The following is a 14,421-nucleotide window of genomic DNA, read 5'->3' as shown; positions in this document are numbered from 1 at the left end:
TTGTTGAGTCTATATGCTTATAGAGCTGTCATGGTACATCACTCGAAATCCTAGAAAGCGAATCGATAGTACTAGCCACCGGCCATCCGGTTTTCCTTCCCCATTTCTCCAAGAAAGTTGTCAGCTCTGATATCTTCTGTCGATCTCGAAGCCATGGTCCACCTAGGATATTAGCAATTATCTTAGATAAGAGGAGTGCAGCGTACAGAAAGATATCGGGCCGAATGAGTTCACCCATACAGGGGCTGAATTACTGGATATTGCCAACGCGCAGACTTGGGTAGCGTGATGAGACAGTTTAATCTCTAGCTCTTTAATTCGGTTGATATGCTGTAGGGTATTGAGAATATGGGATGGTTGAGCCAGGCATAGAATGCACATTGCCGTGTGGTAGTATTGTAGGCTCGATGCTGTGTTGTTAGCACAGTCTGCAGGAATGGGCAGTACATACCATGCCATCCACACGTTGTCCATAAACATGGAAAGGAGCTTTCCCCATATAGCCTGGGAGTTTCAATAGGATCGAATGAGCCTCGCAGTGAGTCCTTCCAGCTGTCTAATTCCCCTTTCAAACACTCCCACACGTCTTCCGAGACTGGTTCCGTCTGTTCATCCAGACATTGATTGATTATCTTGCCGAGTAGATAGGATATATAATTAGCCAAATCGTCGTCTCCCTCCATTCTGGGCGGAATATGTCGGTCTGACAGGTCAATCTTCAAGCTCCGCTTATCGATCAGAGCCACGGTTATGTCCTCCCGGAGGTAGTTCCAAAAGCCAGCACTAAGAAGACCCGTTCCTATGTTTGTTGACAAGCTCGACAGAAGGGAGTATGAGCCGTGGAGATGGCTTTGCGCGGTGACGTTTTCTAATTTCCGTCAGCCTTGTTACTCGAAGGAATGATATACCCACGAGAGATAATCTCGTATGACCGTAAAAGACAAATTGCTGCTAATGTTTCCCCTGTTCTAAACCGCTCTTCATCCGAAGTAAGCGACAGTAATTCCTGTACACTTTCAAGATGATATGATTCCGCTAAATCCTTATATCTCCGCGATGAAGACGATGAGCCCTGGCTGGCAGCAGAAAAGGCCAATATCGCACTCAGCAACAAGGAATTCTGTCGTGCGCATATAGGAACAATATCACCGAAATGGCGTCTGCTGTCATTCAAATCATACCATCCAGCGAGATGGTCAACGTAATACCGGAATATCCGGGCAACATCGGGATCCTGCAGAGCTTTTTCCGGGTCTCTACTTGATGTATAGCCACTATTGCGATATGGCGCAGTTAACCCCAACGGGGTACTCGGTGTCCCAGGCAGCGGTGGCTGTGAGCCTGACGGGGAAGGCTGAGTGTAGCTCGAACTCCATCGACAATCACGAGAGCCTCGCTCGCAGCGCAGACAAACCGGGCGATGACCGTCACCTGCAGGAATCAGCGGCTAGCCTGATCGAGTAGTTTGGATCCGTACACTTGACCTTTCGCAGTCTGCACTCGTGGCTAGACCGGTCAGCGGCGTGTGGCTGTGATGTGCTCCATGCTTACCAGCCTGGACGTGTCAGTAATGTGCAGATTCTTCGCGTGTTCTAGACTGACGATCTTTCAGAAATGGACGTGGCATTATCTGTCGTTATCGTTAGATGTGTTTGTCAAAATGCGAAATGCGAATGCGAAGTGCGAGGTTAAATGAGTTTTGCGAGATTTGCCGATGCTGTTTTCCCCTCTTTTGCCACGGAAAGTCTCCTCAGACGTTGAAGCGGGGTTCTGTGAAATGCGAAGCGGAAATGCGAAATGCGAGGAAGACAATGCAAGAAGACTGCAGAATCATCGATCAATGTTATAAAGAAGTAAATATCTGCCATGAACTTGAGACAATGTCAATAGAACAATCTTCTCTATCAATCCTGAACACATCATGCAACGACTCGCAACACAGGCAGTAAGAACACCAAAAGCGAATATCAGGGCCATGCATAACCGCACAATGTCCAGCCTTCCGACTAGCATCCGGCCATCCAGCGATGAAGTCAAGCAAGGGAAGTTAACCCCCCAGAACGTCGAAGTGGCCATTCGCAGCCTTTATCATGATGGCCTGGTGGTCGTGGAAAATGCCATTCCCCATGACTGTCTTGATCGTCTGAACAGCAAGATGGTGCAAGATGCATATACTCTCCAGAGCAGAAAGCAGGACAGTCCATACAACTACAATCCAGGAAACATTCAGCAGGATGCGCCCCCGATGAGGGAGTTCTTCGACCAAAAGATATTCATGAGTTAGTCTCTATGCCTCTGTTTCCGATCATATCTGACAAAATAGATTCAATCGCAACGCAAATCACATCCACCGCATTAGGCCCTCGCCCGAAATGGACCTTCTGTTCAGGAAACACGGCAATGCCACCGACAGCAGAGACTCCACCGATGTCGCAGCCAGTCCATTCGGATGCAGACTTTGACCACCCCAGCCACCCCTTTGCCCTGGTCATCAATGTACCTCTTATCACCATGACTCCAGAGAATGGATCTACCGAGGTCTGGCTAGGAACGCATAAAGACAGCGGCTTGCATGTGCAAGAGGGCCAGCATGGTGAACGCGCAAGTGGGAGGATCAAACAGGATGAGCTCGAACAGAGGAGAGCTGTCAGACCACCCTGTCAGCCTACTGTTCCCAAGGGCTCTGTGGTTATTCGGGATCTGCGACTCTGGCATGCAGGTATAGGTAACCAGACAGACGATGTACGAGTCATGCTAGCAATGAGTAAGTCTATCTCTAGTAACGCGCGATCTGTCTAACAATGAACAGTCCATTTTGCTCCGTGGTATCGCAATCCAATGAGGCTCGAACTGGCAGATGATTTGAAACCTCAGATCGAGGATCAAAGCAATCTCGAAGTGCCTGTGGACTGGGTGACAGTGGAACAGGCCAAAGACCGCTATCTCAATCGTGCTTTTGGCAACGCCTACGACTTTAGCCAAGGCAATTGAGTGTATACCTTATGTGATGATATGCCTTTGTCAAGGTACATCTACTGCATGAGATAAGCAGTAGAATGTTCATACAGAAGATACTCTAATAGATTTCCATCCCGTCATATTTCTTCGTCGTTACTGCTGTTTGTTTCTTTCGGCGATATCCTATCCTATAATCACAGTTATACAATCGGTAATTGTTATGGACCTTGATAAAGAAGAAAAGAGACGGCATTTCCAAATGATATACGGGATCGTATAACTTGATAGCTTTGCTGTTTCGTATAGGTCAGCTACGACATCATGTACGAACCATTGCCTGCTGCCTGACCTGCAAAAGCTGGCGCCCAATGTCGGACACGATTTCGAGAAGGTCAAGATGAACGATGTTGCATTTAAGCTGTGGAATGCGTTTGTTCCGGATACATGATGTGGCATATCAGTGACCCTCGCTATCGCCTGGTGGAGCTTGGACAGAGGATGGCTTGGATATATTGTGGTTGATATACTGTAACAACTCTGGTCAACTTACTCTATAATAGCTAATGCTTAATAAATCACTGCTCAACTATTATCTACAGAGATATCACACGTACCCAGGATCATCTGCGATGGTCATACCATAGTCTAACTGCTCTCCAGGCTGTGATTGCCCCGCAGTCAACAAGAACGCCTCGCACTGCACAGCCCGTGCCGCCAACTGTTAACCGCTCTCTCCCTTGTCACGAACCAGACCCCTGTCTTCCTGTCTTTCATTTCTTTGCCGACCATTTCCCTATAAACACGACTCTCCCCTCAATACTCCATCAAATGTAATTCAACTACCCTACTATGCTTTCAGCTCTCTTAACACTCTTATGCAGGCGCCCGATGACGTTGACACACACGGTCGCAGAGGGCCGATTCCCACAACTCGACGACACGAGCGCCGTCGATCTCTTCCGCGCCAAATTCGAACCCGAACTCGTGCATCTGCAAAAGGCCAGCGCGACCGTTGAATCGGGCGCTCCTGATCCTCCCGGCTCGCTGAATGGAAGTACCCCGTCGAGATATCTTTACAAGCATGATTATGTCGAGGTGAACCGGACGTTGGTGAATATGCTTGCGCTGAAGTGGGTGCTGGCGGGGGACTACAATGCGTTTACGGCGTGTCAGAAGGAACAGGGGAAGCTCAGCGAACAGTCGTTTCGCGAGATGAAGGAATATTTCAATCGCAGGCTGCCGACCAACGAGGATATTTACTATTTGCTGGCTGCGATCGTGGTGGATGATATTGGGAAGGACCCGGGTCTCGCCAAGGAGCTGGGGCAAAGGAAGCAGAAGGCACTCAGGGCCAACATTCGACAAGGCAACCATTCAGAAGTGCTTCACGATGTCGCAAAGGCTGGGAAGATTCAAGCGTTGAATGACCTGCCTGAACCGGGTCACACGATTGTCCTTCGCAATATCGATATCGGAGAGAGACTCAACGTATCTCAGCTGGTCCAGGGAGAGAACGTGCCTGCGTGTTTGTCCATTCTACGACAGACCAAAGAAGACGCCCAGGCGTTTGACATGCGCGCGATGGTCACCGTGCTTGATGTCGCCGGCGCTGCTGCCCACCGAGACGCCCGGGGGTGTCTGGTGATGAACGAGACTGTTTACAAGGGCTACATGACCACGATCGAGACGATGAAGCGATTTGTCGATGGGGACATCCCCAGCGAACGTGAATGCTACGACCAGCTTCTTTCCGACCGTCTAAACACGGTGGGCATGAAGGAAGACGAGCTATCGACAGATCGTGCCGAGCGCCGCGCTCTCCTTCGCATGTTCTGCATGGGCCGCGTGGATACGAAATCACGGGCGGACTTTTTCATAAGCGCATTTAGAGCTCTTCAGCCAACGACCCGGACAGATCTTGTTAATGGCTTGAACGTGGATGGGTTGGATGATGGTGTCGCTGTGATCCCATACTACGCGCCCGGCTTGTTTGCCGAAGTCCTGCGCGCGTATACAGACAGGGAAGATTCTGACGTTGTTAAAGCGTTATCTGCCTTTATGCGTCTATTAGCACGAGTCTTCGATGGCTCGAAGCCAGAACAAGGTCGTAAAGGCGATATCATCGAGCGCGATCTGGCGTTCATTCAAGACGATATCAAGAGCGAAGCTTTCCGCCGTAACCCCAATATCCTCGATGATGTCCCCCTCAAATGGGACAAGCATTGATGATGATGACTTATGAATGATGCGATTATTATATGCTGGTTGGGCGGTCTTTTGATTCGAAAATACTAGGAGTTTGGGTTATGAAAACAGGCATAGTTTTAGTTATCCAGAGCTCACGACTAATCTGTCTATACTCCATATGATAATCAGGCATGAGGCTATTATACGCGATCATAAAGTAAAAGAAATCATATAGATGACAACATATCCATCAAAGTCATCACACACATGTCAACATCTCAACTCCTATGTGTATCCATCCACTTCTAGTGTCTGATGCCCATCACCTCGTTCTTGTATGCCACAGCGTCCCAATCCCAATTGTCATTGTCGATGTTCTCCTGCGCCTTGGATAACCACTTGTCCCAGGCCTTGGTCTTTGGCGCAAAATGACCAGTCTCCACCCATTCAGTCCGGCCAGTTTCACGAATCGCATACCACAGTGTCTTGGTGTAGTTGCGGTGATCGCGGTCTTCATCCAACAGGCAATGCTTATCGCTGCTTCCATCGTACTCGACATGGTATCGACTGAGATCCCAGGTGTTCTTCTCCTCTATCACGCGAGGAACAGCCCAGTAGATCATGTTGAGGATGATGTAGGCGATTCCGATGGCTGTCTGCATCGTCCATCCGCAGTTACTGAAGAAGATGATGGATGCCATGAGCAGGACTGTACTAATTCCCAGTACCACTCGGTGCGCAGCACCCTCAAGATAGTACTTGCAGGTGTCAGGGGCGACGTATAGTTCTCTGGTGATTTCCTCATCGCAGTGCACCACCACAAACGCACCCTGACGGGTTCGAATAACGACGTCTCCAGGGGGCACTTTGGATTTGATCGCGCGGGCCTGTAGAACAGGTACCCATCTGTTGGATAGACAACCTAGACTAGTGGACATGGACATGGTAGCGATGGCGATCAGCGCAACACCATCATGGATACACGCCGCCCAGATGAACAATCCGATAGTCATGAGCACGGAAATAGTGGTGGTCAGGGTCATCCAGCCGAACGGATGAAAGGGCTGATCGATGACGATCTCCGACTTTTTCGGATCGTCGTCATCCTCGTTTTTCGTCGACTTGAGCGTGTTGGAGCGCTTCGGCGTCGATCCCACCACCGTCTTGCCCTGCTCATCGCCGATCTCCAGATTATGGCTGATTCTGTACATGCGGAACTCGAATGGCTTGAGCCGATTGACGTCTTCGTGGATGATGTTGGCGAAGAAATTCAACTCCTCGACTTTTGTTCCCGACTCGACGCCCATGACGGTGACATCTTTGACGGGGGGCAGTCTGGTCGCTCGTTCAGTCTGCAGCAGCGTCTGAGGAGCAGGAATCAATCGAGGAATGAGTCCGAAGAGCGACGATGCCATCGGAGGCACATGGCGTTCGATGGTTGTTTCTCCAATGACAGCCACCAAACTGACAATGTCGAATTTCCAGCCATCGGCTTCTTCACGTGTCGTTGGGAACCAGCCCATGATTACTGAATGTATAATTAAGATGTAGATAGATAGATGAGAAAAACAGAATGCAGGAAACCCTCGAAGGCCAGGGCGGCTTATATATACGATAGCATCGCGCTACCACCCTGGTCAGGGTGATTGCTAGGGCGTTTGGGGCTGAATGAGTGGCATCATAGGAGGACGCATCTCCACTCAGCGTGGTTCATGCACTGCAGGATGATCCGAGAGTTGGAATAGTTCAGGAGTCCGTTGTTTACTTTGTCTTTAGATTGACTTCAGCCCGTGTATCCACAGTTGAGACATGTCGATCTGGCAGACATGAATATTCACTATTCACCTTCAACTCTGTATATCTTCAACTGGTAAAAGGGAGATAACGTATATCGACATCTATCTGATCTCACCCCTCATCGTGATTCCAGAAAACTCTCCAAATCGACTGCGGAGGGCGCGGCCATGTCCACCAATGACACATCGCCACTCAACACTGCATATCGCCCTAACGCTATCCAGACAAGATCGGCGTTGTCAGCCTCCTTTTCCCTCCGTCTTGAAGCCGCGCGCATAAGGCTGCTCCGTCCCGTGTCTACTGGGCTGATATTCCACGCCTTCTGGGGCACTTCCAGCGCTAAATCAAGACTTTGTGGGCTGGATGGGGAAGGATGCCATTGATCGTCCCGCAGGGTTGGATGAGCCGATTTGTCTTGGATGCAGCATGCAGGGTTGCGTTGACACTCGGGATTCGACGACTAAATATATCTGTCGTCGGATACATTGCGGTTAATTGTCGGTGCCTCTGTTTGGTCATTCTTCTACCGCCAGAGCGAGTTCTTTGCCTGGTTTTATGTATTGATGTCATGTTCTGTTCATCTGGTCTCCGTAATGCATGGATTTGAAGATGATGGATAGCTGATAATTGGCTGGACCCCTCGTTGATTTTGATTGACTAACACGCTATACAGAATACGATTTACAGAACGCCACGCTATATACCAAAAATTTATTTGACCATTTTCTGAAAAACCTCAACTTCCAGAACGGCTTCTTCGTCTTGCCGTTGTCTACGCTGGCCTTGGTTGCCGAACGTGATAGGAAATGACTGTGCTTGATGGGCTGGCTTGCTTGACTGGAAAATTCCCCTTTGTCATTCTTGATCGTGAGGCTCTCACGGACGTGAATCTTTTTCATTGGACCTCGCTCAACCACTTCTGCCAGGCTCCCCACTTTGATCCGGGCATACGTCTCATCCTTCTCGGATACTCGTTTCAAATATAGTGCCAAATGACCAGCAGTTTGGCTTTCAGATTCAAGTTGGCAGTTGAGGGCCACCGCAAAGGTACTGTTATCTATAGCGTGAAGTGGTAATGTGATGTCGAGAATACCGTTTGCCACCGTATAAGGTAGAGCTGGTGCCGGGCCGTTGCAAGAAACGATATCATGACAACCCGCAAAAAAGGATGGTGATGTCGCGAGCAGCCCATGGGGACTTGACGGCGATGCTTTGGTGTCTGTCCACGCAAATATGGAGTGGTCATTGCATCTACTGATGATCTCCTGTTGCAGCTGGATGAAAGCATTTGCGTCTTGCCAGTAGAGCTTCGGTATGCTGACACCGAAGATACCCATCAGGCTGTATGCACGATCCTCCACGAAGGTTGTCTGGCGATTCGCAGCCCACGACATACGCGTGGCAACGCTGGCCGACTCGATTGGCTTTCGATGTATGAGAATATCCTCATCGATCCCCGTGATGCGAGCCAAAAGGCTAGGCATTGTGGTTTTCCTTCCAATCTCCATCCATTCCTTGGAGAAGAAGATCACTTCGGATGGGGCAAGCAATTCTTGCAATGTCCATCCGCGGGTGAACCATCTGGATTTTTCAAATGTAGATCCACGCTTTGACGGGTTGTCGTCGCTGGGAACGTCGGCCAAGTACGTGAAGCAAATCTTAGCGTTCTTATACAAGTCATACATTGAATTGACGGCGAATGATACCCGTACTTCGTTGTCCTGGTCGATGCAGCATGTATCAATCCATACATATTTCACTCCGTACTCCAGGGCTTTCTGGCAGGTGTTTTGCACTTTGTTCCATGATGCTTTCTTCTGGGTGGGTGTATTATTGAGATCATTGGACTTTATCTCATTTCCTTGCCAGGTATGTGATAGAATTGCATAGTCCGGGGCATCATTATAGGGAAAATCCTCAAGTTGAACGGTGCTTGCGTTGAGAAACCACATTTTTGGTGCGTCGTGGTACATCTTTCTTTTCTTTCACGAAAGCTAGGTATTGCTTGTCCGTCGGTTAAGCAAGACTTTCTGCCTGGAGGTACTGCAGTGGCAATACGCACCCAAATGGAAGTAAAAAGAAGCCTGCGATCCTTTCGCAAGAGCAAAGTTAGTAACTGTTGCTGATTTGTTTGGTGTGGAGTGATGCAATGGATGGGAAAAGGATCGGACAGAACCATTGCAGTGATAATAATATAAATTCTGATTTTGAATATGGTCATGAAGATAAAAGAAAAGAGAATCCAGAATCTGGACAGTCATGGAAAGAATGATCAACATTGGCGGCGGCTATTCTACGCGCTTCATTCTCCAGGACATGTTTCATAACAACACAGCCCGGCGCCCCGCCTTGTTATATTATAGGTTGGTAATTATATCATCCATGCTGTTTAGCGGCCTTGCATCATCGAGTAGAAAGATGCGCAGTTTTCCTGCAGTTGCTTGATATCCTCAATTCACTTTCTTTCCTTCTCTTCTATCTCTATCCCACGATGGATAAATCAATCTCTTCAAAACAGACTTTTCGCCAGTACTTTAGCCTATCCAAAAGCTGTTTCAGCCGACTGTTGCCATTCAAGCAGAATCACCAACACCAATCAAATCAAGTCAGCATATACTTATCAGTACCTGTAGTTGTGTTGATTTCGAGCCTATAATAATATTCTTACCGCCAAAAGGACACAAGGACAAACCACGTATCCAAAACAAGCCAACCAGCAAACAAAACGGTCCGCATTGAACGCATTGCACCAAGTCAGCGAAAGGTCATGCCGCTGCAACTTCTCGATGAGATTCCTTTATATATCGACTGTCATTTTTGCCAACGGAGAGCCATGACCAATGTCGAAAAGATAGAGTCTCCTTCCATGGTGTAAGTTTTCTATCTCCACTTTTGCCTGTCAATCTTCCAACGCTTCATAGAGCCGTCTATCGTCTTGTCAGCACCGTCGCCAAAGTGCCATCTACCTTGGTTGAGCAAAGTAGAGATACCAATCACTATTGCTCGAACTGCAAAAAGCAGGTCACGCATAAGCCATATGGAGGCAGGGTTCAGGTCCTGCATCCCATGCCAACTGGTCCAGTGCTGTCCCAATGCCCTGATGCGGGTGCTAACGTTGATTACCCAGCATCGGATGACTATGGACATATATATTAATGATGTTATGCATTCTTGATCTTGTTTGTTAAGTTTTGTATTGTTCATGCTTAACGACAATATCTGTTGACCGAATAGTATATCTTTTAGTTTAGGCCTTGTTTTTATTTTTTACATGGCATTTAAATATAATTTTTATCAAATGTTTATTTCATTGAAGAATACTTTATCCTTTTCTTTTTTACGATTAATTGGTGTTGTCAATACCACTCAGCAAACATACTATAGCAGGGTTGCACGGCTATATATATCTTGGACTGTCGGAGGTAATTGATCAAGCAGCACACATCATCATTGTCATACAATAAACAGTAGATTAGGAAGACAGTCTCAGGGTTTACCTATTTATGCACTAAATTTATAAAGACATTGATGATGATCGAAACTAGTATTAGTGTTTATTGTTGAACCCCGCGCCAGCCCACATTGTTCGTCTTTTGAGATATTATAAAACAGGAATGCCCCCAACAAGCACCAATATAATAGTGCGGTTTATGCGAGGCACTATGCATATGATAGCCACATTAAGACGAACATATAATGTGAAAGGCGATTGGATCTTCTCGACGGAGGGATGTTTCAAATAGCGTCAGATGGACTATTGAAAAGCCCAATCAGTCCATGTTGACTTTATAGCTAACTCTAAATTCCCACATGAAATTACACATCCCTGTGTACTTGATGGATTAGAGCCTGTGATGATCAGCTGCAAGAGAAGCCAGGAACATAAAACCATCTATTAGATCAACAGGGCAAAGCAAATTGCTGACAATGAATGGATATAATGTAACACGGGAAGCCTTACGTAGACCGAAACGACTATACGGATTTTCTATCGCAAAGAGCGTCAAGACTTAGTATTGGTACCCGATTTCTGATTATACATGTGCTCGCAACCCTATCATATCTCCTGCCGGCATTAACTCAACACGAAGGAAGGTGAGACAGGTGATATAATCGATCGCCACTTTCAATAAAGCCGATACAGCCGGGCTTGTGTCAATAGCCCGTTTTATTAATTGCCCCAGAAAAGATTACAACGGCCCCGATCCCTGTTGCTTGTATTATGTGGGGGAAGACCAGGATATATGCAACGTCTTTTCAGTTCGTTTCTTGTATATTGCTGTTCAACAGCAGAATCAATGTTCAAACAACTGCTCTGTATAGGATGAATATAACTTAATCAAACCTCGGATCTTTCTTATCGTATATCTAAGAGATATGTGGCATAAACAACCGATGGTACTCCGAAGGGGCAATGGAGTATAAGACCCTTCCAGCACGTTCCATTACTACCTCTTCTGTTTCACTTTAGACTTCACTCGCCTTACCACCGTATGTATCCGACCATATCCAGCAGTCTGAGCGGCTCACCAAGTGGGGGTGAGGAGCAGCGCCATCTGTTGCGGCCAACAATCGGATGATGATTGTAATCTAAGATCCGAGATTAGATGAGATCAAGGCAGGAGAGGCCGAAGGCAGTGGGTCTCCCAGAGATCCAGCTCGGAGAAGTTGGAACCGTCCAATCGGCGTACTTTGATTTTATTTCCAACGATCGAATTTGCTTTTTATTTTTTTCACTGCCTTTTTTGCTTATGGCGCAGCAACCGCGATGAAAAGTGCCCGATGAGGGGATTCTTACGTGGGGGAATCAACACCGAATGGCCGTGAATCCGTGTCTAGGACTATAGGCATCAATATGGAGGTTTAACAGCTTCGAGATGTTAAATACAGCTTCCACTATTGGATAATCGACAGTGAAGGATCGGAGAGGTGAGTTGGGCGAGCTTCACCGGCAATTGCACACTGCAGGATAAGCCTAATTATCCTCGTATTTATTGGCGGAGCAGCAGCAGCTGTTCTGCACAACTCCCAAAATATCTTAGCCAACTGGCCCATCGCTGCTATCCTTGCTTTTCGCCCGCTTAGCTGCAGCTCTTTCTATCAGCTGATTGTTTGTGGGGGAATCCTCATCAACCATGATATAAGAAGCAGTTACCTGCCTCTGTAGAAATCGATAGCAGACAAACCACGCCTCACCATGTTTGCTATCCTGCTTGTTATTCTGGTTTTCTCCATTGCCGGCTGGCGTGTGCTGCGCCCCCGCCCCTCGAAATTACCCCTTCCCCCAGGCCCCAATTTTGTCACGGCCCTTCGAGCTGGAAATACCGACTTTAAGGCGTTTGAGGAATGGACGAGACAATACGGCCCCGTTGTCAGTGCACAGATCGGCACACGAACTTATATCATTCTCGGGACACGCCAGGGTGCTCAGGATCTGTTGGAAAAGCGAGGAAACATTTACAGCTCCCGTCCGGCTTCGGTTCTCCTGGATAAGTATCTATCGAAAGGTCTTGCGGCGGCATTTATGCCGTATGGACGAGAATGGAGATTAAACAGACGAATGCATTCGTCTCTATTGAGCGCCCGTGCTTCGGAAACATACCATATCCTCCAAGACGTCCAAAGCAAACAGCTTCTTCAAGGCTTCCTGTCGAATAACAACTTCTCCGAAGCATTCCACCACTATACCTCCGAGGTCATGTTCACTCTCGCATTCGGAAAAGGACAGGGAAAGAACGATAGCGATCACCAGCGGCTAGAACAGATCAGCGAGATGGTGACATTTATCCTGCAGGGTGCGTCATTCGGATCGACGTTGCTGGATTTATTCCCCTCATTCGACCTCCTTCCCAGCTTCATTTGGAAATGGAGAACACAAGCAAGTGAGCTACACGACAAGACGAAGGCTGCCTACACTGAGTGTTGCAATACAGCTTTGGAGTCGGAGTGCTGGAACTGGAGTCATGAAATTATCCAGAAGAAGGAGGTTATGGAATTACCCTGGGAGCATGTCTGCTATTCTCTCGGGGAGCTGTACGTGGCTGGTGTGCATACCAGCAAGATGGTGATGGAGGTTTTCGTCCAGGCCGTTCTCCTCTATCCTGAAGTGATACAGAAAGCACAGAAAGAGCTCGACTCTGTCGTCGGTTCAGACCGATTACCCACATTCGAAGACATCGAAAATCTACCATATGTCAACGCCCTCATCTCAGAGTGCCTACGCTGGAAGCCCATCTCCCCCATCGCCGTCCCTCACGCCGTCATCCAAGATGATGAATACATGGGCTACCACATCCCCAAAGGCGCAACGGTGGTCGCAAATCAATACGGGATGAACATGGATGAAAATGTCTTTGAAAACCCAACCGCCTTCAACCCCGATCGATACGTCGAGAACCCAGATCTTCCAGTCTCTGCATTTGGCTTCGGGCGACGACTCTGCCCCGGACACCGCGTGGCACGTTCGACATTGTTTATTGTCATTGTCCGCGTCCTCTGGGGGTACGATATTACGTATGATGGTGAAAAGCCTACGGCAGAGACCAATGCGGCTTCTGTTAAGGCTGTATTCAAGATCCGGAGCGCAGAGCGTCAAAAGGTGATTGAACAGGAGGCTGCGTCGGCGGATACAGATGAGAAATGGGCGTTGAATATTATCAGAGAAAAGTTGAAGGGCATCAAGGAGTAGTCAGTTAGTGCTATATTGGGGATAGTATTAGGGTAATAACGGAATTCAACATGGATTAATTGTAGGAGGCAGATTCATAATGGCGGGAAGAGAGTATAGAGCCATCCAGCATGATGATGTTCTCTGTAATCTCCACGGAAGTTTGTTGGGTATATAGATGATAGATTGGATTGCACCATATATACTGATTTCGTTCATAGCACGTAAAGCCAAAGCTACCCCAAAGAGAAGCACTGGCTTACTCCACGCATCCACAGAACAGGGAAATGTCGGGATGGCCAGGTGAATCCACGGATGGGGTTTCTTGTGTGCTTTACACTAAAGCCTTGCTGACTTACTTGATTTATGAAATCGTTTTCATGGCCAATATTGATGTATCTTCTTTTCCTTCCACGCCACGGCGTGGCGGCAGGGATGATTTTCGGTTGTTGAGCTGAATTGAAAGATCCTCGATCGAAAGCATTCAGTGAATAGCGTATATCTTCATGGAATAAAATTAAAGGAGTGTAAAAGTTTAACAGTTACTATTGCACAAGTATCTGCCACGGTTATTCATTGCAGTAACTATAGTTGACTACTTAAATCCGGTGGGCCATTGAGCGACAGAGTACTCAACCGACCAGAGCAACCTACAAATACAAGGACACGATCATTAGAATCAACCTGATCACTGATAATGGGCCTAAAGTCTATAGGAATAGCCAGAACACTCTGGCCACCATAAGTAATCCAGCATTTTGATTTTTCAATGGTATCGAATGGCTGTGTCCAGGTATCATCTGGAAGAGCCA

General features: G+C 47.6%; 7 protein-coding genes across 7 annotated transcripts; 4 read left to right on the top strand and 3 right to left on the bottom strand.

Moving 5' to 3' along the window:
* Positions 1-28: 28 nt before the first annotated feature.
* Positions 29-1,642, bottom strand: ASPWEDRAFT_60968 (Zn(II)2Cys6 transcription factor domain-containing protein; the record flags this gene model as incomplete). Its single annotated transcript, XM_040838547.1, has 6 exons — positions 1,599-1,642; positions 1,478-1,506; positions 913-1,431; positions 452-868; positions 207-410; positions 29-162 (listed from the first exon to the last, which is right to left on the bottom strand). The coding sequence occupies exons 1-6, from the start codon at positions 1,625-1,627 to the stop codon at positions 29-31; spliced, it is 1,332 nt and encodes a 443-aa protein (XP_040686317.1). The 5' UTR covers positions 1,628-1,642.
* Positions 1,643-1,990: 348 nt separating this feature from the next.
* ASPWEDRAFT_115050 (phytanoyl-CoA dioxygenase family protein) lies at positions 1,991-2,991 on the top strand (the record flags this gene model as incomplete). The annotated part of the gene is made up of 3 exons (XM_040828546.1): positions 1,991-2,279; positions 2,324-2,764; positions 2,810-2,991. The coding sequence occupies 3 exons, from the start codon at positions 1,991-1,993 to the stop codon at positions 2,989-2,991; spliced, it is 912 nt and encodes a 303-aa protein (XP_040686316.1).
* Positions 2,992-3,625: 634 nt separating this feature from the next.
* ASPWEDRAFT_588401 (uncharacterized protein) lies at positions 3,626-5,326 on the top strand. The gene is made up of 2 exons (XM_040838410.1): positions 3,626-3,788; positions 3,840-5,326. Coding segments are annotated over exons 1-2 (1,347 nt in total). The 5' UTR covers positions 3,626-3,786; the 3' UTR covers positions 5,185-5,326.
* A 124-nt stretch (positions 5,327-5,450) lies between these two features.
* Positions 5,451-6,668, bottom strand: ASPWEDRAFT_115431 (uncharacterized protein; the record flags this gene model as incomplete). The annotated part of the gene is made up of 2 exons (XM_040828583.1): positions 5,451-6,230; positions 6,306-6,668. The coding sequence occupies 2 exons, from the start codon at positions 6,666-6,668 to the stop codon at positions 5,451-5,453; spliced, it is 1,143 nt and encodes a 380-aa protein (XP_040686314.1).
* An 820-nt stretch (positions 6,669-7,488) lies between these two features.
* ASPWEDRAFT_42656 (uncharacterized protein) lies at positions 7,489-9,098 on the bottom strand. The gene has a single exon (XM_040835836.1). It carries the CDS (start codon positions 8,913-8,915, stop codon positions 7,608-7,610), a length of 1,308 nt encoding a protein of 435 aa, XP_040686313.1. The 5' UTR covers positions 8,916-9,098; the 3' UTR covers positions 7,489-7,607.
* Positions 9,099-9,358: 260 nt separating this feature from the next.
* Positions 9,359-10,213, top strand: ASPWEDRAFT_185137 (LITAF-like zinc ribbon domain-containing protein). The gene is made up of 3 exons (XM_040832064.1): positions 9,359-9,547; positions 9,620-9,813; positions 9,864-10,213. The coding sequence occupies exons 1-3, from the start codon at positions 9,434-9,436 to the stop codon at positions 10,096-10,098; spliced, it is 543 nt and encodes a 180-aa protein (XP_040686312.1). The 5' UTR covers positions 9,359-9,433; the 3' UTR covers positions 10,099-10,213.
* A 1,789-nt stretch (positions 10,214-12,002) lies between these two features.
* Positions 12,003-13,763, top strand: ASPWEDRAFT_588356 (cytochrome P450). Its single transcript, XM_040838409.1, has one exon. The coding sequence runs from the start codon at positions 12,140-12,142 to the stop codon at positions 13,628-13,630; it is 1,491 nt and encodes a 496-aa protein (XP_040686311.1). The 5' UTR covers positions 12,003-12,139; the 3' UTR covers positions 13,631-13,763.
* The last annotated feature ends 658 nt before the right edge of the window (positions 13,764-14,421 follow it).

Source organism: Aspergillus wentii (assembly GCF_001890725.1).
Source record: "Aspergillus wentii DTO 134E9 unplaced genomic scaffold ASPWEscaffold_6, whole genome shotgun sequence".
In the NCBI taxonomy this organism is placed as follows: Eukaryota; Fungi; Ascomycota; class Eurotiomycetes; order Eurotiales; family Aspergillaceae; genus Aspergillus; species Aspergillus wentii.
The sequence above is the reverse complement of the archived record's forward strand: the minus strand, read 5'-3'. Positions and strand labels throughout refer to the sequence as shown.

Coding starts and splice junctions, on each gene's coding strand:
- ASPWEDRAFT_185137 (XM_040832064.1), top strand. CDS start 9,434: ATGGATAAATCAATCTCTTCAAAACAGACTTTTCGCCAGTACTTTAGC. Junction 9,548..9,619: donor ACCAACACCAATCAAATCAA/GTCAGCATATAC, acceptor TACCGCCAAAAG/GACACAAGGACAAACCACGT. Junction 9,814..9,863: donor ATAGAGTCTCCTTCCATGGT/GTAAGTTTTCTA, acceptor AACGCTTCATAG/AGCCGTCTATCGTCTTGTCA.
- ASPWEDRAFT_42656 (XM_040835836.1), bottom strand. CDS start 8,915: ATGTACCACGACGCACCAAAAATGTGGTTTCTCAACGCAAGCACCGTT.
- ASPWEDRAFT_588356 (XM_040838409.1), top strand. CDS start 12,140: ATGTTTGCTATCCTGCTTGTTATTCTGGTTTTCTCCATTGCCGGCTGG.